Source organism: Raphanus sativus, chromosome 5 (genome assembly GCF_000801105.2).
Source record: "Raphanus sativus cultivar WK10039 chromosome 5, ASM80110v3, whole genome shotgun sequence".
In the NCBI taxonomy this organism is placed as follows: Eukaryota; Viridiplantae; Streptophyta; class Magnoliopsida; order Brassicales; family Brassicaceae; genus Raphanus; species Raphanus sativus.
This window is the reverse complement of record NC_079515.1, coordinates 1,027,733-1,051,224: the sequence shown is the minus strand read 5'-3', so window position 1 is coordinate 1,051,224 and position 23,492 is coordinate 1,027,733. Positions and strand designations below refer to the sequence as shown.

General features: G+C 37.0%; 5 protein-coding genes and 1 pseudogene across 5 annotated transcripts in view; 4 read left to right on the top strand and 2 right to left on the bottom strand.

Annotated features, from left to right (window-relative positions):
* LOC108862922 (protease Do-like 7) overlaps positions 1-5,492 on the top strand; it is a 6,930-nt gene extending 1,438 nt beyond the window's left edge. The window contains 15 exon segments of the mRNA XM_057010444.1: positions 7-24; positions 26-109; positions 382-462; positions 873-934; positions 1,329-1,494; positions 1,861-2,331; positions 2,679-2,861; positions 2,934-3,039; positions 3,334-3,504; positions 3,585-3,664; positions 3,756-3,983; positions 4,189-4,404; positions 4,608-4,765; positions 4,890-5,001; positions 5,122-5,492. Coding sequence (XP_056866424.1) covers positions 7-24; positions 26-109; positions 382-462; positions 873-934; positions 1,329-1,494; positions 1,861-2,331; positions 2,679-2,861; positions 2,934-3,039; positions 3,334-3,504; positions 3,585-3,664; positions 3,756-3,983; positions 4,189-4,404; positions 4,608-4,765; positions 4,890-5,001; positions 5,122-5,286 — 2,301 coding nt within the window. The 3' untranslated portion in view covers positions 5,287-5,492.
* A 1,651-nt stretch (positions 5,493-7,143) lies between these two features.
* LOC108857832 (mitochondrial inner membrane protease ATP23) lies at positions 7,144-8,452 on the top strand. Its single transcript, XM_018631854.2, has 5 exons — positions 7,144-7,398; positions 7,545-7,666; positions 7,743-7,880; positions 7,969-8,052; positions 8,124-8,452. Exons 1-5 carry the CDS (start codon positions 7,221-7,223, stop codon positions 8,256-8,258), a joined length of 657 nt encoding a protein of 218 aa, XP_018487356.1. The 5' UTR covers positions 7,144-7,220; the 3' UTR covers positions 8,259-8,452.
* A 147-nt stretch (positions 8,453-8,599) lies between these two features.
* Positions 8,600-9,111, top strand: LOC108857834 (polcalcin Bra n 2-like). Its single transcript, XM_018631855.2, has one exon. The coding sequence runs from the start codon at positions 8,675-8,677 to the stop codon at positions 8,924-8,926; it is 252 nt and encodes an 83-aa protein (XP_018487357.1). The 5' UTR covers positions 8,600-8,674; the 3' UTR covers positions 8,927-9,111.
* Positions 9,112-9,919: 808 nt separating this feature from the next.
* LOC108856692 (U-box domain-containing protein 7) lies at positions 9,920-12,945 on the top strand. The gene is made up of 2 exons (XM_018630555.2): positions 9,920-10,406; positions 11,892-12,945. The coding sequence occupies exons 1-2, from the start codon at positions 10,009-10,011 to the stop codon at positions 12,703-12,705; spliced, it is 1,212 nt and encodes a 403-aa protein (XP_018486057.1). The 5' UTR covers positions 9,920-10,008; the 3' UTR covers positions 12,706-12,945.
* A 635-nt stretch (positions 12,946-13,580) lies between these two features.
* On the bottom strand, positions 13,581-15,869 carry LOC108856599 (DELLA protein RGL2). Its single transcript, XM_018630441.2, has one exon. It carries the CDS (start codon positions 15,489-15,491, stop codon positions 13,863-13,865), a length of 1,629 nt encoding a protein of 542 aa, XP_018485943.1. The 5' UTR covers positions 15,492-15,869; the 3' UTR covers positions 13,581-13,862.
* A 3,379-nt stretch (positions 15,870-19,248) lies between these two features.
* LOC130495072 ((Z)-3-hexen-1-ol acetyltransferase-like) lies at positions 19,249-22,108 on the bottom strand (annotated as a pseudogene).
* Between the last annotated feature and the right edge of the window lie 1,384 nt (positions 22,109-23,492).

Sequence of the window (23,492 nt, the reverse complement as noted above, 5' to 3'; positions counted from 1 at the left end):
GTGCTTACGCAATTTCTAAACTTGGGAGAATCTGATTGATGACGGTGTTGGCCAGATAGTTGAATTGGAAATTGAAAGGGGTGGACAGCCACTAACTGTTAATGTGTCGGTGAGTTCCATTCTATTTTCTAACTTCGATCTTTGTATGCTCGCGGTAGTCTTCTAGGATTCTTTTACCAGCCAAAAAAGGTAGTAGAGTAGTCATAAGTATGCACATTGTAACCGTCTATTCTCTTTCTGTTGACGTTAAATTCGTTGTTGCTGATCTTTTCCTTTCCCTGAGTAAAAGTCCTGGATGTAAACTAGATGTAGGATTTCATTATCTGATTAAATGTGTTTCTTAAAATCTAAATCCTTGTGTTTATGTATTCCCTGACACAGATTCAGGATCTACATTCGATTACTCCAGATCATTTCCTGGAAGTAAGTGGTGCTGTAATTCATCCGTTGTCTTATCAGCAGGTAACTATGACGAAAAGATATATCTGATTTTTTTTTTTTTTTTGCTTCTCTGTGCCTGTATGCTAGATATTCTTGTGTCCTATAGGTCAGTTGTTGTCTTTATGGGTTAGTTTTTGGGGTTAGGGCCTACATGTTATGAATTTGCGTACTGAACTACCAAAATTGATGATTTGAAGCACTTTCTACTTTGCAAAGTAAGATGTTAAGCTGAAATGTTAGTTGGTTCTTAATATATATCTTCAGAGGGGATGCTCTTTTGTGAATACAGTAATCCTAACTGTATGATCGTGGAACTTGTTAATGTACTATCAGTTGGATTCCAATATGATACTTATTCTATTCGTAACATGTGTTATACTTACTGACTCTCTCATGGGCATAAGCTGATCTCAAAGTTTTTTTACTAACAGGCTCGTAATTTTCGTTTTCCTTGTGGCTTGGCGTACGTTGCGACCCTGGGTAAGCCGCTCAAGTTCCTTCATTAAAAATTTCACACTTTCTTGATCCATGTGCAATTAGCTAGTAGAGTGAGTCTAACAGAAAAAACATCTTCCCTTATATGTTCTTTAGTTCTAAAATTTATTTATCTGCATACTCGGTACAAGTGGTCAGCTGTAACTTCTTCTTAGACCCCATTTAATGTTGAAATTGACACTTTTCATCTCTTTGTGAGAGATCTAAAGATAGTTCACGTTTCAGCTTCTAGTATCTCTGTTGACTTACATAATTTTTTTATGACTTATGTGCCAATATTTTTACATGTGAGTATTGCGAATGCAAAAGCTTCCATTTTCAGAAATTTATATACTGGATATTTCGAGTCTCTGTATATCTGGATTTACTTGGATGAGCTATTTTATATGCAGATACATGCTGTTTAGAGCTGGGGTCCCACGACATGCTATCATAAAGAAGGTTGCTAACGAGGATATTTCATGTCTAGCGGATTTAGTATCCGTTCTTTCAAAGCTCTCTAGGGGTGCTCGTGTTCCCTTGGAATATATGTCTCACACCGATCGTCATCGCAAGAAGGTGATATACGTTGTTTAAAAATTATTCTTGTTACACGTCCTAACTCACTATAATTTTATGCTTGTTCAGCATTTGTATATGATATTTTGTTAGTCTACTCTTGTTCAGCATCTGAATTCTTCCATGCAATCTGTTGATTCTGTGACAATATTACCTCTCTTCTTTATTTTTTGGCTATTTGATGCTGATAAATCACTATGATCACTGTCTATAGAAAATATATATCTCTTAAGTTATGATTCCGTAATGGATCGTTTTGACTTAACAGCGTTCTTGTCACTAGCATGGTTATTTATGTTTCTTATTGAACTTTATAATATTTACTCAAATGAGAAAGTACTTATTTTCGGGTTCCATTTCCTGCAGTCTGTGTTAGTCACAATTGACCGTCATGAATGGTACGCTCCTCCACAGTTGTATACCCGTAATGACAGTTCTGGTTTATGGGATGTGAGACCTGCAATCGAACCTGCTGCTGTTTCACCATCTATTGATATTAATGGTTTGCCTATAAGCCAAAATATTCCCCTCTGCCATCACGATACAGAGCCCATGCATGAAGTTCGTGGGGTTACTGATACTGCGGCTACTATGGGAGCCTCTAGTGGAGATAGTTCCCAGAATGATTTTGGCTCAGAAGCAAAGAAACAAAGACTGGAAGATGATTCTTCAGATGGAACTGTTGCAAACGCTTCCTTATATGGGAGTGAATTAAAATCTGATGATGCAATGGCAACAGATAATACGGTTTTAAGAGACTTCGAAGGTGCAACAGCATTTGCTGCTAATGCTTCATTGGCTGAACGTGCTATTGAACCTGCTCTTGTCATGTTTGAGGTAAATATTAAGAATTTTCTTTAATTTGGGTGTCGCAGTGGATTTTGGCTTTGTGGCTGAACTTGAATGAAATAATATACAAAACTGAATTCAAGGTTCGGAGTTCCTACTCGCCAAAGCTATGAAGTTTTACTTTAAATTATGTCACCAGAACATGTCAGATTTGGTAACGATTTCTTCAAGTCTGAAAAATGATAATCTATGGATGCTTATAAGAAAACCATTGAAGTACGACCTTGTGATTGAAATTACTGTGTTGGCTAAATATGTTTCTGGTATTTGTGATGTTAGTTCTTATTGTGATTAAAGGCAACTTGCATCTTCTGAAACTATGTTCTCTTATACAGGTTCATGTGCCACCATCGTGCAGTCTTGATGGTGTACATTCACAACATTTCTTTGGGACCGGCATTATTATTTATCATTCTTCGAGCATGGGACTTGCTGTGGTGGACAAAAACACCGTTGCCATTTCTGCATCTGATGTTATGTTGTCGTTTGCCGCTTTTCCAGTCGAGATTCCTGGAGAGGTTAGACTTCCCTGAGAATCTTATAGCTCATGGAAGGTAGCTTAATATTGATCTTTCTTAACCGAAATGCAGGTGGTGTTTCTTCATCCTGTTCACAACTATGCTCTGATTGCCTATAATCCTTCAGCAATGGGTCCTGCCGCTGCTTCAGTCATTCGTGCAGCTGAGCTACTACCTGGTATGTCAGTAAAAGTCTGTTGAAAAGCACCTTTGGTTTCCAATTATATGCTGGTTGGATGATAGAGAGGTGGGATTGGGCTACTGCTTTGTTTTTGTTAAACCATTTGAAAGTTCCACCGTTACTCTGTTCGGAAATCACTATCTAACAGATGATAGTGCTTCTGCAATGTGGCTTGTTAGATTTACCATTTATGTATTTTTCGTATGGCTTTCAATTGCATGTCGTTTAACCTTTTCTTTTTCTAGTCAAATTAATGGGACGAGTTTATGTTGCAATATCTTTTCTAAACAGAACCTGCACTGCAACGTGGAGATTCAGTTTATCTTGTTGGATTGAGTAGGAACCTTCAAGCCACGTCAAGAAAGTCTATTGTAACCAATCCATGTGCAGCGTTAAACATTGGGTCTGCTGATTCTCCTCGCTATAGAGCAACCAATATGGAAGTAATCGAGCTTGATACAGGTAAGGAATTCAGAGCCTCTAGTATTAAAAATAGTTACTTCAGACCTGTTCAGATACCACTTCCTTTTCTTTCTTTGCAGATTTTGGTAGCTCATTTTCTGGAGCCCTGACTGATGAGCAGGGGAGGATTCGGGCCATTTGGGGAAGCTTTTCCACTCAGGTTCATCTTCCCACTTCGCAATTTACACAACTTCTGTGTTTTGTTTTTTCTCTTTTCTAACATGATGTTTTCATGTGAATTGTTCACACAGATTAAATATAGTTCAACTTCGTCAGAAGACCATCAGTTTGTCAGAGGTATCCCGGTATATGCGATCAGCCAAGTCCTTGAGAAAATCATAACCGGTGGAAATGGACCAGCTCTTCTCATAAATGGTATCAAAAGACCAATGCCACTCGTTCGAATTTTGGAAGTTGAGCTGTATCCTACGTTGCTCTCAAAAGCGCGGAGTTTTGGTCTGAGTGATGAATGGATCCAAGTAAGCCTTTTTCTTGTTTACATATTTCGTGATATTTTCTACTCGAGTTCTTTGTCATATCGATACTCGTGTCTTTCTGCCCATGTAGAATTTATACCTTAAGTGGAACTCTTTATGCATAGCCAGTAAAGTACACCGTATCTTTGATAGAATGGTACTATACTAAAACTAGGTATTCTCAATATACTCTTGATTGTTCTTACAGATCCTAGTCAAGAAGGATCCTGTTAGACGACAAGTTCTACGTGTTAAAGGTTGCCTGGCAGGATCAAAAGCTGAAAATCTTCTAGAACAAGGCGACATGGTTCTGGCAGTCGAGAAGATGCCAGTTACATGCTTCAACGACATTGAAGCCGCTTGCCTAACATTGGATAAGGGTAGCCACAGCGATGAGAATCTCAATCTAACAATCCTTCGACAGGTGACACCATTAACTCCTGCCTCTTGAGACTTCTTACAACTATACAATTGTTTCTCCGTTATAATCCTAGTCCTTGTGTCTATTGATCACACTACCTGTGACAATAGTTCCTATTATTTTCTTGAGTTTTTAGACGTAGTAATCTAAGTGAAGAAAAAAGGTTCACTAGTTAATAATACTCAAGACTCTTGGTTGTTTGTCAGGGCCGAGAGATGGAGCTCGTAGTTGGAACTGATAAAAGAGATGGAAATGGAACAACAAGAGTGATAAACTGGTGCGGCTGTGTTGTTCAAGATCCTCATCCCGCGGTTCGCTCTCTTGGATTTCTTCCTGAGGAAGGTCATGGTGTCTATGTGACAAGGTACCGCTTCTGACCTTTATATGGAATCTCAATTTGGTTTAACAAATAACCTTGTTCTTCTCAACGGATCATAAATCATTGCATCAGTTGCTTGGATTTGATCTCTGACAAAACTTGTTCTCAGATGGTGTCACGGGAGTCCCGCAAACAGATATGGCCTCTATGCACTTCAATGGATCGTGGAAGTTAACGGGAAGAAGACTCCTGATCTCAACGCATTCGCAGATGCCACCAAGGTTTTGACCAGTTCCTTACAGAACGCACACTTCTAATTTTTACTATGGCCCTGAGGAAGACTGATTATGTCAATCGAAGTTTAATCTTAGATTGTTTGTTTGCGATTTTGGTTGCAACAGGAGCTAGAGCACGGGCAATTTGTGCGTATAAGGACCGTTCATCTTAACGGCAAGCCACGAGTGTTGACTCTAAAACAAGATCTCCATTATTGGCCAACTTGGGAGCTGAGGTTCGACCCAGAGACTGCTCTTTGGCGGAGAAACATATTGAAAGCCTTGAAATAAGAAGCCTTTTAGGTGCATATTTGCATGATCCAACTTTGTTGTATTTCTATCGATATTAAAACTATTCATTATAACATTACTCGAAGAACTGTCACTACAACTTACAGGGAGAAAAAAAACTAAGAAGGATTTTACATCCAGTAAAAATTGATCAAATTGAAAGAAAAAAAGATCGTTTCATAATTTATGTTTATGATTTTACTTCATTTTTGTTTTGCAATCAAAAAGTTATTAATGTTTAGTGTGTAATTATTGTGATATCCTCTTTAGAATCGCCTTTCTATATCTCTTTAGAAAATCAGGGAAAGAAATTAAGAACCGCATCAGAAAACTCATCCAACGAAAATGTACCATCACTGTTTTTATTATAGTATATATGTGATTTATTTTGATATTTTTGAGACTTGTGAGAAATATGACACATTATGTTCTTGTATTTATAGGATTTTAAAAATCCTACATAAAATATAATAAATCATAGCCAATTAATAATTAACCAAACAGATATGTACTAAATAAGTGATATGAATATAAACATTTGCACAAAAAAAAAAATTACAAAGGATTTACATGTGATGTTATCTTGTGATTTTGATATGTTTAAATGCATTGTTAATGTAAGCACTGGATGACAGAATTAACATACTAATATTTACAAGAAAAGAAGAAAATTTTACAATATTAGATGTGATTCACTTTAACACATGTCAAGCACATAAATATCAAATCTTAAAAGATTGGAACATTAAGAAATAGTTTCAGGAGAAAGATAACATTGCATAAATATAGAATGTCAATTTAAAATTATAAAATACAATCTATGAAAAAAAATAATTCCTTCCAAAATTTCTAGAATTCATTTAATTTTCCTGCATTTATTCTATGATTTGGAAATGAAAAAAAAAATCAGGAAGCATGTGATGAAGAATCTCTTTCCATATTTTCTACATATATCTAGAATGCATATATAGTTATATACTAACAATTGTTTTGATGAGAAACTCATAATTCTGTGGGTATTATATGTATACAACTTGAAAACATATACACAATATTCAGCTAAAAATAGGATTCAGGTGTTCACTGTATCTATCTTATTAAAACAGAAACATTCTGTTGGACCTAACATTTATTTTGTAAGTTTTAAATTAAATACACCTTTATACTTTATAGTTAACCTACACTAAATCACTAATGTTCCTTTCTTTATACTACTATCCATGTTTCCAAACAATATACTTATTTCTTTATACTACTATCAATGTTTCCAAACAATATATTTTTATACTACTATCAATGTTTCCAAACAATACAATAATTAATCTTAGTTATTTTATATATATCATTTTCTCTTTAAAATTTTGTAGAAACGTTATAATTTCATAAATTGCAAAATAATGAACTTTAAAATTTGGATTATAAGATTACCAATTATGAAACTATTACAATTTAAATCCAATTAGATTACATATCGGTCATCCATCAGTTCAATCGGTTAGTCTCGGGTTTTAGTGATTTTTTTAATATGTATATTTTAAAAACCTAAATTGAATTGTCAGATCTCCGGATTAACCGGTATAATCACAATCGGGTTGAATTTAAAAACACTGATTTAAATGCAAAAATATTTTAAATACACACTCTTTAAAAATTACCAAAATATTTGTTAAGTTATTAGTGAAATTTTTCATCGTAAAATATTCCGCGCTTCCAAAGCGCGGGTCAAAATCTAGTAATGTATTGTATTTGGATCAGCACCCTCTTAAGATTTTAAACCGGATCATGTCCGGTCTGATACGGTAGTTCTGCAAACCGAATCAAATAAAACTACTGTTTCGTCGAGAGTAAGTATCCCATTTAACTGCGCAGTGACGGATGCTAATGTAATTTACACATATACCCTCCGTCTCCTTTCTTCTCCGTCTGACCATCGTATGATTCGTATCATAAGCCGCCACGAACCTCCCGCCTCGAGAACTCTGCCGCCGATTAAGCAGAAATCAGAAATGGAAGATGCAGCCTCTCCTAATTCAGGTTCCGATCTGAACCTCGGAGGGAATCGCGGTAGATCTATCGAAGAATGCCAGGACATGATTCAGCGAAGTTTCCGAAGTATATATATACATATCCACATTTGTTGTTTCAGCTTCTCAATTCTTAGATCCATTGGCTGTTTTGATTAGGAACCTAGGGTTTAGGGTTTTAGAATCATCTATTGAAACTAGTTTCTTCGTTTTGTTTGATTGATTTGATTTTAGACCCGATTGTGAAGTTTCTGATGGAGCAGATGGAGAAATCTGGATGCAGAGTTGGTGATAACTTCGTCAAGGCCGTTGTGTGTACTGGTCCTGTTGCTGGTGGCTACACTAAAGGAAGAGGGGTAAGTAAATACACACTTTCTTTGATGTATGTTTCTTGTAATGTTATTGATGCTCAGTTTCTTTTGTTATCTATAGATCACTGTGTGCAGTAACTATCTGACCATTCAAGATGAAGTGAACCAAGTGGTTATACATGAATTAATCCATGCTTATGACGAGTGCCGTGCCAAGAATCTGGATTGGACTAATTGCGCTCATCATGCTTGCAGCGAGGTTCATTACACTGTTGCTACCTAAAAGTTTTTTAAAAACATGTACTTTGTGTTTGAGATTCTTAATGTGTAATATTCTTTAAAAACAGATACGTGCAGGTCATCTAAGTGGAGACTGCCATTTCAAGAGAGAGCTTTTGAGGGGTTTCATTAAATTAAGAGGCCATGAACAAGTAAGTCTCTATAACATCATGGATGGTTCTTGTTAAAATTGATCTGATTCTTGTTTTTTTTTTTGTAAAAGGAATGTATAAAAAGAAGAGTGTTGAAATCGCTTCGTGGCAACCCGTATTGCTCTGAAGTAGCAGCTAAAGACGCCATGGAAGCAGTGTGGGATACTTGTTACAATGACACTAAACCTTTTGACAGAGCTCCTTAAAAGTAATACTCTCAAGAGACTTACTCTTGTTCTATGACCATCTTTGAAGATGGAGATAAAGCCAAAAAAAACTGTTGGATCAGCCATTGATTTTTTTGTTTGTTTTTTCCGTATTTATTTCTCACTATGGATGAATAGTTTGTTATGAATCTAACGTTACGAAATAAAGCTTGAAATGACAGAAGGTTGATGAATGTGTTCCCTTGTCTAAATCGTTATGTTCTTAACACAATAAAACTATTTTGTAATGACCGTTAATGGAAGACCGAGTCACATTCTAATTTTAGTAACTTTAGTTTCCTCCTTAGACTTGCCTAGTTTAAAGCATAGCCTCAGCTTCTTCACATTCAAATCTCTTTTATATAACTCTTACGGCTCTCGTTCAAGTCCTATCAAAAGAAGGAAACTGATAAACAATGGCTGACGCAACCGAAAAAGCTGAGCACGACCGTGTTTTCAAGAAGTTTGATGCCAACGGAGATGGAAAAATCTCTGCCACCGAGCTTGGAGATGCTCTCAAGAACCTTGGCTCGGCCACACACGATGACATTAAGCGTATGATGGCTGAGATTGATACGGACGGTGATGGATACATATCGTACCAAGAGTTTTCTGATTTCGCAAGTGCCAACCGTGGTCTCATGAAAGATGTTGCCAAGATTTTCTAAGAGGAGTTTCAAAATCTCTATAATTCACATGAAAATGATTTGAGATCTAATCATGTTTAATTCGTTTTTTTAATGACATATCATTTGATTAAGTATGTATTTTTGGTTGTAAAAGTAAAAGAATTATAGTTAACTCAGTGATATCTTAATAATACTTTCTCTCTTTTCAAAATATAAATGTTGCTTTTAATATTTCAAAAAGATAAATTTAAGTTCTTATATGTTTTCATTATTTAATGATGATAAATTGTAAACATTAGAAAGGTAGTTGAATGTATTGAATTATTATTGATTTTGAAAATAGTTAATCATAGAAAATGATGTATTCAATTATTTATAATCAAATTTTAAGTTTTCTTTTTAATGTGAAAATCTGAATATGTATATATATATATATATATATATTACTTGGAAACATAAATATTTAGTTATCAACTGTGCTAAACGGATGATGTAAGTTTAAATATCCTCATATATTCTTTTTTTTTCTTCAAAACGTGCTATAAAACCATTCGAATATAAATGAGGCTCCCCTACTTTATATACTTTTCAACCTTTAGCCCAAATATGTCTATGCATAAGATAAAGACAATGTAACAAAGAATGGTTGCCAACTGATCTTAATATTGAGGACCAAACATATATACTTTATTCAAAACATATATAGAATAAAATCTCACAGTTAGCTTTGGCCCATAAACTTCATTGTTCAAAAATATCTCTCTTTCTTTTTTTTTTTTTAGAAATTTGGAATTTAAACTTAACTAAAAGAAACACACAAAAAAGACTTGGGAAAATAGTAGCCATCCCCTAAAAGTCTTTCTCTTTTTTTTTTTTTGAACACCTCCCTAAAAGTCTTTCTCTATGATTTGGAATTTAATGTTCCTATATTAAAAACAAATTTAATTTGCGAAAATAAAATATTTGACTATAATATTTTTTGTTTGCATACATATTGCCTTTGGTATAGTATATAAATAGACACGTACTATGTAACCGTTGGGCAACGCACTTACTCATACACGTCTCTCTCTCTCTCTTTCTCAAAACAGATCTTTCCGCCTCTCTCTCTCTCTCTCGAAATGGACCTCGTCGGAGAAACCACAAGCCTCGCCTCCACCGTTGCTTCTTCTTCTTCCTCCTCCCTATCATCAACCGCTACGAGCCACCACGATTGCGACTCGCCACGTGGCGGAGATGTAGACCACGAGTTACTCCGCACCACGTCCGTTTCCGTCTCCGTTTCCTCGTCTTCTGCCTCAATCCAGCGAGTCCTGAGCCTAATCAGATCGGAGGATCCCGAATCGAGGCTGTTCGCAGCTAGAGAGATCCGTCGGCTGACGAAGACGTCGCACAGATGCCGCCGACACTTTTCTCAGGCCGTCGAACCGCTCGTTTCGATGCTCCGATTCGAATCGCCGGAGTCGCACCACGAGGCAGCTCTCCTCGCTCTCCTTAACCTCGCCGTCAAAGACGAGAAGTACGTTCTCCCTTCTTCTTCCTTAGTAGGGCTGTGATGATCTGATTAGTGACTTCTATATGCTTAGTTAGAATCAATCAAAATTCGAAAATATTAGATAATTGTGTGAGATTCCATTAAGAAACTAAAAAATCGTAGAAAATTGAGCTTATCATAGCTTCATGATTGGATCATTGCATAATCTCAGATCTTAGCGAACCCCCTGCTTTCTTCTTTAGGCAATTTCTATCATCAGATTGGGTGGTGGATTCATCCAAATGCTTTTTTGTTATTGTTTGTTTGCTTGGAGTGTACTCCATCTTTCCTCCTTTTAAAGCTCTTTGTGTCTGTCTGTGTTTCGTTTCATCATTTATCTTAGGGTTCATCCATTTTTCGGGAAACAGGATATTTCGTCACGCTACTGCAGGGATACTCTTCTTTATTCCTTCCCTCGTTTTTCAAATTGTTCTGTGGTAAAAAAATAAAAAATGTTCTGTGGTTTATGCGGTTTATGCTGTTTCTCTGGAGAATTCTGACTATTCTTTTTTATCGTCATGAATCGTGAGGTTTGATTGGTTTCTAGTTGCGGATGATATTTTGATTGATCTTTCACAAAAAGCGCTAGAGTCATGTTTACCTCCTTAGCTTTTTTTACTTTCTTTCTTTTTTTCTTTCCCCCTTAGTTTTGACATTCCATAAGAAAGCAACGAATCAAGTTGCTAGATAAGACCAAAACACACAAGAATCTTTTTATCCTTTCTAGAACACACATAGAGAGAGAATCATGACACTAGTTATTCCGCCGCAAATTCCCTCTCCTTTAGTTTACATCAGAAAGAGAGGATAGGATAATAACAGTCTAATATCGAGAATCTCTTGATCTGTTAATTAAGGCTTTTTTAGCTTTTGAGGTTTGTGACAAACCAAGAAGAAACAGAGGATTGTTTTAAGTCAAGTAGTAGTTTAGATGGGAAAAATCAACTGAAGCTAACTAACTCTTTGCTTTAGGGGCAGGTATGAATATGTTTCTCCAACTTAATTTTGATTTGTACATCTGTAGGGCCTTGCTCTACCAGACTTAAGTATTTTATGTATTTTTCACTTGCTTGCTGAATCTTTCCTTCATTTGTACGCAAACGACCTTGTAGTCAATTTTCTTCTTTGGTCTATTTTTTATCATCTCTTTTCTTTTATTAATTGGTAGTGGAGAAAAGAGGAGCAAGCAAAGTAGAGAAGCTATAAACCTCAAATCCTTTCTTTTATCTTCACTTTTTTCCTCTCCTACATTAAATATCTTTCCCTACTTTAATTTCTGTGTCCATTAAACATTATTTAATACAATCCGTACCTTTAGGTCGGCTTGGTTTTCCTAAGAGGTTAGGTAGATGGAATTCAACTCTATTCATTTGACTGAGAAGCTGAATGCATTAAAGTCTATTTGCTAAGATGCCATTGTCGTTAAGAAGATCCCTTCTGAGTTTTGCTATTGGTTTTTTCAATCTTCAGGAATAAAGTGAGCATCATCGAAGCCGGTGCTTTAGAACCAATCATCAACTTCTTGCAATCTAATAGCACAACACTTCAAGAATACGCCTCTGCGTCTTTGCTCACTCTCTCCGCCTCCGCTACCAACAAACCCATCATTGGAGCTAATGGAGTGATTCCTCTATTAGTCAAAGTCGTTAAACATGGAAGCCCACAAGCTAAAGTTGATGCAGTCATGGCACTTTCCAACCTCTCTACGCTCTCCGCTAACCTGAGCATGATCCTAGCGACCAATCCACTCTTGCCGATACTGAGTCTTCTCAAATCGAGCAAAAAATCATCGAAAACATCTGAGAAATGCTGTTCCCTGATAGAGTCCTTGATGGTATCTGGCGAGGAGGCGAGAACGGGTTTAGTTTCAGATGAAGGAGGTGTGTTTGCGGTGGTGGAGGTTCTTGAAAACGGGTCACTACAAGCTCGGGAACACGCGGTTGGCGTGCTCTTAACACTGTGCCAGAGCGATAGAAGTAAATACAGAGAGCCAATTCTCAGAGAAGGTGTAATACCGGGACTGCTTGAGCTCACGGTTCAAGGCACATCAAAGTCTCGCACTAAAGCACAGAGACTCCTCTCTTTACTAAGGAACTCGAGAAGCCCGAGACCAGAGGTTCAACCCGATACTATAGAGAACATAGTGTCGAGCTTGATCTCTCACATAGACGGAGATGATCAGTCCGGTAAGGCGAAGAAGATGCTAGCTGAAATGGTGCAAGTTAGCATGGAAAAGAGCTTGAGACATCTACAGGAACGTGCTTCCACTCTTGTCCGTCCCTAAAACCTGCGAGGTCTCTTGCAAGTAAAAAAAAAACAGATTCTGCATAAAGGGTGATGAAGATTGATGGATATATCATACGTGTGCCAGTCCAGTGCCGGCCTTCTGGTTCTCAGTGACTGGTTTCTTTTATTAAGGTTCTTGCGAGCTAAAAAGGTCTTTGGTGTGTACATATACATTTCTATAGAAACGTTTTTTTCTTTTAAATAAAAGTTTCAATCATGTTGTTGTGGCATTGGAGTTTATACATCAACGTCAAGCCTTCAATACTAGTAGATATTTCTCCTTAAAATAACATTTTTATTCAAGATCACATGCATCACGTTTAAATATGATAATCATCCAACTTTAGATCCAACCAGTCTTATGTAGAAAAAGCCCATTGAATTTGAGGCTTGTGATGATCACATAAAAGTATAACCAATTCTCACCCCATGTTCTTTTAAAACTTGACTACATACGTGAATATCAATTTGCATCTATATTATCAACATAAAAGTATAACAATCCTGACCCCATGTTCTTTTAAAACTTGACTACGTACGTGAATATCAATTTGCATCTATATTACCTCATCAATCCCATACTACAGAGAGAGAAAAGAACAATCTGTTTGTTCTTTTAATGTTTGAAAACAAAACTGTACCAAAAAATAAAAATATTCTGATAAGAAAATCTTATAACAAAAGGCTGACATCAGTCCTCGAAACTGAAAGTACGTTTTGGATCCGCCTTTTCAGAAACACTCACGTTCACCCACCACCACCCCCGTGTTATGATTGTTATCAAACGAAACAGTCCAAATACTGAAAATATATCACACAATGATTTAAAATATTAACATATACTACTCATATACATTGGGTGAAACTATGAACTCATAGAAAACGTTATCCTTCCATTTATTGAAAGCTTTGAAAAGAAGAACTACTAGCTCGAGCTACGATACAAAGGTTTTTTACTCGGTTCTCTCCTTCCCTTTCTACGATACATACGCACAGGGTCCAACAAGTAAAGAAGTAAACATTTAGGCTAAAATTTAATACACACAAAAAGTTTGGGTTAAAACAGTAAAAAACACATCTAAAAGTTACGGTCCCCTATTTTTAAACATTTATTTTCTCTTTTCACTTTTTCCCGGTTCCAACCGTGTGTCATCTCTAAGCTCCGGCGAGTTTCCACGCCGAGGTGGTAATAAGTGGTCGTGTCTGCCACCCTAGCATCAAACAACCGTCGTTCTCCTCGACTCTGTATCCATCCCCGCCGGCGAAAACCGATAAGAGCATGCTCGCTTGTTTAAACGCGCTGGATCCGAGAGGTACCGGGTCAAACCCGACGGATCCCATCCGGACTTTCCACTGCGCCAGCGTCTCGTGCCTCTCCACCCGATCGGTTCCTTCCGCCGCCACCACGTTGACTATCTGTCTACCTAAGTACACCTCCGACATGACCCGGTCTTGACTCGGTAAGCCGTAGCTGTCTTCCAGCGAGTCGAACAAACTCGAGTAGTAGTGAAGCGCCTCGTTGAACCTATCGAGAAAAACGACGCCGTTGTGGTTTGCTTCCTGCTCCACCATAGTAACGATACTCGGCTTAACGGCCTTTACCGTGGTTAGAACTTTCTCGATCGAACCGGACCGGTTTAGAAGCCTGTGGAGCTCGAAAACCGAGTTAACCACTAATGTTTCCGATTCGGGCCGGGTCTGGAACATCTCCGGTTCGAGATCCGATAGACTCTCTGCCGCTAAGCCTTTGAACTCGAACTCGACGCCGATCGCCTGAGCGAACTGAGCCAGCTTCCAACCTAGCTCCTGAAGCGAGTCCGAGCTCTCCGTCTGCGGCGGTCCGACTCCGGTGAGGCGAAACGACGGAGGTCCGCCGGGTCTAACCGCTAACGCTTGCATCAACGCCGGCCATTGCATCCCTTGGTTAAGCCCGAGGTCGATCACGTGTACTCTACGCGCCGTCGTCACGGCTTCGAGGATGGCTTGGTTCGCCGTGAAGTGAGCGAACTTTAGGTAAGGACACGACTCGTAGAAGTGCATCTGCAAAGCCTCTTCGAAAGAGGGGCCCACGTGGGACCCGCCCGAGAGGAGGTCTGACGTGTAAATCCGACGCGCCAAGCCTTGGGAGAAATAGGTGGCGACTTTCCCCATGGCTCCGGCTTGAGAAGCCGCGAGTGTCCCCACGCTCTTCACTAACGCGTCGGCTAAGTTGAGATCCTGTTGCTGAATCGCCTCCGCGCAGGCCACCAGCGCGTGGACTAGTCTGACTCCGGTCTCTTGAGAGTCAACGACCACCACAGGGCGTGGGCGAGTCGAATCTACCGCCGGGTCGCCCCAGGATCCGACTGATTCGAGTCGGATCCTTTTGCTGCTAGCTTCCTCGTCAGCGCCTTCCTCCGCCTTGGGAAACGCCGAGAGACCAGGAATGGCGCTCAGACCGTACTCCGAAATCCGGGTCGGGTCGAGATCCGAGGATTCCGGGTTGTTAAGCTCGGAGAGCATGGTCTCGACCCAGTTTGAGAGATCAGAGGGGTTGTAGTGAACGGTGTCGTTTAAGACGTTGGAACCCACGTCATCATTAGACAGAACCATCTCAAGCTGCTCGAGCTTCTGCGCTACTTCGGCCATTTCGGAAGACCGAACCTTGTAGCCAAGAACTTCGAGAAGCTCGTCCATGTTGCTGTCATCCGCCATCTTATCCACCATTGAAGGACCTTCACAGGAACCAGACGGTGGTTGGGATTGTGGCTGTGGGTCCCACGTTTCTCCATGTCCTCTCTTCATCTTTTCCCTTCTTTGGTGATGAGAGACTGATGAAAGTTATGAGTTTTGTGGATATAAGAAAGGAGGGGTTACTTTACTTCATGGGTAGGTAAGGTTTTTAATGAGGTTTTTTATAAAGAAAATAATGAAGGGATTGGTCTTTTATGTGAAGATGGTTACAGACAATTTGTGGAAACAAAGGGAGATTCTGAGAAGAACAATATAAAATAAACACGAGAGTGTGAGAGAAAGAGGTCCGGTCCAATGAGAGAAGTGAATACTGTAAGTCTGTGTTTAAGAGATAAGGAAAGAGCAGAGGAGATGCCACTATAGTTTGGCACCTGTTTCCCTCTTACTTCATGTTCCTAACTCCGAGAGTTTTACTCTTTTCACTTCCATCAAGATATTTCTATTTCTTGTAATATAATAATGGATTTAAACTAAACTAAAATGTTTAAACGTGTTTGCTAGAGAGTCTCATGATTAAAATCATTTAAAAATTTTGTCAGTTGAACAATAAGTAGTTTGACTTGGTGAATTACATGAGTGGTAAGGCTAGTAACAAATAGTAGTAACATTTTAGCTTCTGAATCATGTGGTTTACGTATTTAGCTGACTGTTATTTTGGAAAAAAAAAACTGTTTAGTTGTTTTACCAATCACAACTCTTTAAGTTTTAGGTTATGGTGTGCTTTCGTAAGATTTGTTGGTATGATTTTCAAAGTTGTGTAGTGTAAAAGTATCTTTAATGGACTGTCATAGTCTTATACACAATTACGACTTACTTGTTCTTAAAAGGCATTGAATATTGTCATATTCTTGCATACAACCTCCTTATTCCTAATCCGAGACGGCACCAAATGCGTGTTAAGAATATGGCTTTAGTTAATGACCTTTTTAGTTAGTAGAACTCAAAAACAATATTTTCATTGAAACATGCTATTATATTTTGCTACTAACAAGAAATAATAATTTTATCCATTTTCCTATATATGTATGTATGATGCCAATTCCTACGCATTCCCTTGATCTTAATCGTCAAATTGAATATCTTAATCAATGATCAAATATAAAACTATATCAAATCGTATCTGAGGTTATGATCTACACACTGCGAGTCAGTAAAGCTCTAAATTCGTAGCCAACATGATGGTGTCATTAAGTTCCACTATACACTGAAGTAAGAATCCTATGTTGTTTGGATCTAAAGAAAACATCCATAGCAATTAGAAAAAGAAAAAAGAAAAGAGAAAACGAGTTTCTGTTTTCAGCAGGTTTCATGTCATAACACAGATTTTTAATGATCTAACAAAGCTCATATTTCAGTAGATAATCAATTATAAACCGGTCTATAAGACGAGTACAAGTCCGAAAGATGGTATCCTCCCATCTTTTATGACGATGTGAATCTTTATTCGAATCATAATGACAAGATATATTTGTTTTCTGTATTAGTTAGTTCATTGAGATAAAACTACAGCTTGTGAGGTGGACACAAGAGCAACATGTTATGTGCCACGTAGAGGAAAACAGCCTACGAGACGTGGACAACATAAGGGTTACTTTCACTGATTAGATTCATATTATTTTCTTTGATCAAAAAAAAAAGATTCATATTATTTTCTTTCTGCAGTTTATATACATATGTAATGTAGACACATCAGCAGACAGCATGCATAATTAATAAAGGTTTTTTTTTTTTGGGATAGTGGTATCGTTTTTGAAACCGAAAAGATCCTTTTGGAATATAAGAAGAGAAAAGGGTGTTGGGCATTGTTGTATGGTCCCAGTCGCAGCTTGATAGAAAATGATATTCGCTGATGCGTTTGAAGTCACATGGCGCATGCTTTTCCATTTTAAGGCGTTTGATGTAACTTAGTATCTAAAGTGGTTGGTTTTGGTTTGTGGTTTATAATATTTTGTTAATTTGATTTTGAATTAAAATTTGCAAGAGAACTGATGAAACTCAACTAGTGTTGATTTGACTTGTAATTTGCAAGATATAATACTAACACTCGATTATCTTCCAATCATCCTCAAGAAGTTGAGATTTTAGGGTCCATGTTTTGTTGAAGAGAATAGAGAAAAATAACGAGTAAAGCTTTGATTTAATGTCCAAGTTAAAAACGATGTGTTAAGAGACAAACAACGTAGTTTGACTTAACAAATCAAACCTTATTTACCATTGTATTATTTTATATGGTTACTTATCTCGATTTACCGGTTGATTATAGTCAAAATAGTTTACCATGTTACAAAAACGAATTCAGATAGAAAACGGGAATTATAACCAGACGTAGTTAAAACAGATCAATTGCCTGGATCATAAAACACAACATGAATTGATTGGGTTATAATAAACTTTTTCCCAAATGAGAGTCACAGAGTGTTATTATTGATGAGCATGTGTATTATTTATATCAAAGATAAACAACCAAACTGGGACGTCTATATAGAAGATAACTTTTTGAGAGTGTCATGGACTCACGATCCTATCCCACGGGGTTAAAACTATGTTAGGAGTAAACTCAATCACCCCTTTGATATCTTAGAACACAAGTTTGCTTTGATGCCAATTAAGGCCCCTCCTCAAAGCTAAGAGAGTTTGTAAAAGAACAAACCAAATGAACAAAACAAGTTACCACAATTTTTTCTTCATCTTCATTATCTTCCCAATTCATGCTTAAATACAAGATTAGAAATAAACTAACTACTACGTGAACATGCACAACTAACACATCCACTACACCCTTCCACTAAACAAAATATTAAATAAAGATAAATGTTTGAAACCGTTATTTTGATCTAAGGCCACGTCATCTTCTTGTATCTCATCAAACTAACTGGAGCCGGTATGAATACTGTCTTGCCCACAGTGGCGGAGCCAGGATCTTTACTTACCGGGGTCAAAAAATATACATGAAATTTTTTAGTAGTTATCAATATATGTGTATATATATATAAATTTTTTTCATTTTATAATAATTTTTGTAACTTAAATTATTTTGCTTAAAATATTTTCCGTAATAGATACTATAAATTAAAAAATTATTAGCAGTATAGAAATAAAAATAACTTTAAAAGTCTATAATTCTCATAACAAAAAAAAATTCATGATAAAATCAGTCAATTTAAAATTCTTATTAATCATATTCATGAAATAAATCAATTATTAAATGATTTTTCATAATTTAATAAAATCCAAAACATCTAAAATGTTAAAGTAAATTAAACAATTTTTAAGAAATCCATCGAATATATAAGTGTTTAACCTTTTTCAGAAAAACAGTTAGGAAAATAATAAAAAAAAGTTAACAATGATTTTTTAAAAGTTAGATATTTGTTTATGTTTTTTGTAAGAACTAGTTTAATAATCAATCATCTACGACCCAGAAAATTATATACCACTATTTATCATTGTATTTAAATGGCTTAAACTAATAGGTGAGCCCAAAATCAAATTGAAACATAAATCCAACTGTCTAATTAGCTAGATAATTATGCCTTACCGTTTGTTCACTTTTATTTTTATGGGGTCATTCAAAAATATTTACTGGGGTCATCAATTTTTTGGTCAAAGCTAAACATTGATTTTTAAAAAATAGGTGGGGTCAGTTGACCCCCCTCCTTGATCTGTAGCTCCGCCCCTGCTTGCCCACATACTAAAATGATTGATAATGGGAAAATATTGGTGAATTCATTAAGAGAAGCGTTACAAAAGACAATAAAATTTGATTGATCCAAAGCAATTACTTTGTTAGATATGCGACAAGAAAATATACATAAAATTTGATGTGCCGATTTTATTATGCATGGCATACTAATGTTAACATCACTGAATGTATATCAACTTATCAGCTCTCTATGCAGAGTCATAAAGACGATAAACTTACGAATGCATCCGCACATGTTAACACACCCATAACCGAGCCCAACCATTAAAACCTAGGACTCTTATTTGATTTTTATAATTCAAGGGCCATTTCACATTATTTCTTTAAAATTTAGAATTCAAGACAAATGTCTTTTTGAACTTAGCAGAGGATCCGGCCATGAACACACCGTTGAGCTCTTCTACGAACTTCTCCATCGCTAGCGCCGGTAAGCTAATTGCCACAACGGTTCCATTCTCACCTTTTTTATTCTTAAAAGGCACGTAGAAGCTCACTCCTGGAAACGTGGCGATACCGGCCTTAGCGGTTCCACCATACACGGGTTCACCCCAAAGCCCGAAATCAACTTTGCCTATATCAAAACGTCTCAAATCCGACACCATGTAGTTTTCAGCTGTCACAAACTTAGGTCCGTCTTTGGTTGCCATCAGTGCCGCAACTGACCGTATGTAGTCCTCTGTCACGCTAGACTTCGCCTCTTGTATCAACCTCAGAGGAAACTCGAGCGGTTTCTCCATCAGATCTTTTGCGGTGGCTATTGCCACAGGAATTGCAAAAACGTTTCCATAGTAACCGGAACGGTATCGGTGGGTTTCTAAGTTTGGAACGAGCATTGATGATGCATGTCATTCGCATCTCGGTGTTGGGGTCAGGACTCATTGCAACCGTCAGTGGCGGAGGGAGAAAATGCTTTGATAGGGGTCAAACTGATAATTTATGCATTTTACCGGTGTCAATAAACTAAAATTTCAGATTTTGCAGTATAGGTTACATGTAAAAAAAAAATTTCACAGAAATTCACATGGGTCAAATGACCCACATGCTACCATGCTGGCTCCGCCACTGGCAACCGTCCTACAACGCCACAAAAACGATGTCAGCGCATCAAAAGTGGTGCTGTGGAGACCGTGCGGGAGGAGTCTCCTTATAGCGGCTATCTCATCCGGACCAAAAAAGAAAGACTTTGTAACTAAAACGTCTCCGACAGCCACCAGTTCAGGTTCCACGTTATCTTCGTCATACTCGCGGTGAGTATGTGTCACATGGGGATATGCCCTCGCAATCAGCAGCTGTCCCACACTGGTGGAACCGATGGCGCGTGTAACCCACACGCCAACTCGCAGAGTGATTTCAGAAAGAAAGACAGACCGGCTCCGTCGGTCATGGTGTGGTTGACACGGAGGGCAAAGATGAATTCACCGCACTTGAGCCGCGTGACCTGCACGGAAGCAAATATTTTTAGTAATTAAAATAATAAATAATCAAAATATCATTATTAAAGAATTAAAAAAATATTTTAAAATTAACATTACAACTCTGAATGTTAGTATATATTCAAATCTTCTCCAATTCTTGATCCAACAGGTCCCTCTTAGTTACTTGTGAAAACAATAATAATTGAAAAGACAAAAAAATATCATCACGTTTGATGTACCTGAGCGAAAAGCAACGGAGTGTTAAGCAAAGCACTCGAACCTTCCACGTCAAAGAGAAGCTCTTCTTCTAAGCAAGGGAAAGGAGGAAGAAGAGCATCAGCTTCCTCCAACCTCAGCAAACGTAACGTCAGCGTCAGCTTCAATGAACAAATTAAGCGCCTTCTCCAGTACAGTCCACCCAAAGTTTCCGGTTAGGACCTTCCCGGAGCCTACCAGCGAACGGGTAATAGTAAACCAGCGTCTGTCCGAGAGCTGTCCGGATCACTTGGACCTGATCAAGAGTACATGTAAGGTTAGGTCTATAGAAAAAGATAAAGGGAATTTGAAATCTCAGTCCTTGTTGGTCGTCTATGTCGGAGAGAGGCTTGAGCTCTCTTGGTGTTGGCTTAGCCGGAGTAACCAGCTCAGGCTTCCGGCGATGCACCTTGAACGAGAGACATGTGGTGGTGGATAGTGGCAAAGACAATTGATAGTCCATGGTTTGTTTGAGACTTTTGGTTTGTTTGAGACTTTTTGAGGATAGACTTAACATAAGACATTGTTTTAACCACGTTACTAGATTTTGACCCGCCTTTTCAAATATGCGGGTGTATTTTTTGTTTTAAAATGTGTTTTAGAAATTTATCTTTCATATTTGTATTGTTTTTGTAATCATATTTAGTTTTTATAATCATATTTGTGTATTTATTCTATTAAAATAAAATCACGTCCAATTGGTAAATTTTCAATCCAATAATGTATTTTATTTATTAAGAAATTATTATATCAATTAAATTAAATATCAATACTATTTAAATGTGTTTGTTAAGATCAAAAATAATTTATAAACTTGTATGACCCAATAATTTGCAAACTAATAATATTTCTCGTCTATGAAATTAGCCCATTAGCTACATTCATAACATTGGTTTGTTCTATTATCCGATGGTGGTATGATTTAAATATATCATCAGTTATTTTATTAAATAGCGTCTATATAATTTTAAATCACAACTTTTAACCGTAGATAAAAACTAAGACTCTATTTTAATAGATTAGATATACAAACGGGCAAACATAATATTTTAAACGTATGTTAGTTAGAGTTTTTTTTTATTTTTTAATTTTTTATTGGTTGGCGATATATATGTTTACCGTTAGGCATTAATGTCTCGGCTTAGAAAGATAGTTGATTGGCTTTCTTGTAAAAACGTGTTTTGTGTTTGAAATAACTGTATTCTTTTTTTTGGTCGAAAAAATAATTGTATTCATTCATTTAATACATTAGATGAACCAATACTTTGTGTTGTGTGGGGGAACTGATTTGTGGTTGGCTGTCAACACCAAAAACACAATGATACTTGTTTGTGTGGGTGAAATTGTGAATAACATAAAGAGGTCCGTGAAGCTATTTGGTTCCTTGATTACATCACAGTCAGTATATCTCGATTTGGTGAGGACTCGAGCATGTATGGACTATGGAGGAGACATGTTGGTACCTTTTTTGTGCAACAGACATGTTGGAACTATAACATGAAACATTAGTTCTTCACTAAGAGCATGATTAATGGGGATTTTAGGATGAAGTTTTTATCGGAATATAAGAAACCGTCTCTTAATTTATTAAGGATCGGTTCTTAATTTTTTTAGTTAAAAATTAAAAGATGATTTTATATATTCCGCTAAAAACTTTATCCTAGAACCATCAGTACTAGTGAAGTCTCTCTCGGGTTCTCTATGCATTTATATATATTTTTTAACATAACATTTATTTGTTTAAATTTTAATAACTAAAAAATAGTTACAGTGATACATGTGGAACTGATCTATTTTTGTTTGTTCAATGTATCTTCCCCACATCAGTTTCTCTGCTTTTTTTCTTCCCTCTCTCTTTTTTATCATTTTTTTTTATTTTTATTCTTAGAGATTTGGTAAGATACCATCCGCAGTGATGCTCTAAGAACTCCCTTGATCATTTTTTATTTACAAATCGATGGGCCCACTAGAGATAACTGTTTAAAGTTATGAAAAGGTCCATTGGGCTTACTAATCATCTGTATACTAACTACTTGTCTCATGTCTGTTAAATCAAGTTGGATCTTTACCGGGCTTTTTTAAATATCAGTAAAAGTGGGCCGGACTGCATATAATTCGGATCACTAGAAAACGAGGTCGGCTCGGCGGGAATGTGTCCAAAGGGAGAAGAAGATTGAGAAGGAGAAAGCGATGATGAGTTGATGATCACCATTTCGCTTTCAAATTAATGCTTGAGAAGGGAAATAGTAAAGATATTTCTTTCTTTTTTTCTAAATATGCATAGATATTCGTTTCGGTATGTTTTACATGTGGCTGAAATTTCATGAACGTTAGAAACACGTACTCCTTTCTTTCCCTTCTCCTGTGAGCCTATCTTGAATTTGAAGTCGTGTGTAAGGGAAATTGATTCAAATTTTCTTTTTAAAAAAAAATTTCTAGACGGTTAATTAAATGAGGACCGCATGACTTTTGAAATAGATAGTTATTTTTTTCCTCTTGGAATCTTCTAAACTCTTCGTACAATGTGTTGTCACTTTATCATTTGGTAGAGTGGGATAATCGAAAAACATTAAAACGGGCAAAACAAGAAAATACATATATGCATGTGTTTTTGGTATTTGTTCATGCATATGACATGCAAATTTAGCAAATACTTCACGTTTTCTTACTCAAAGTTTT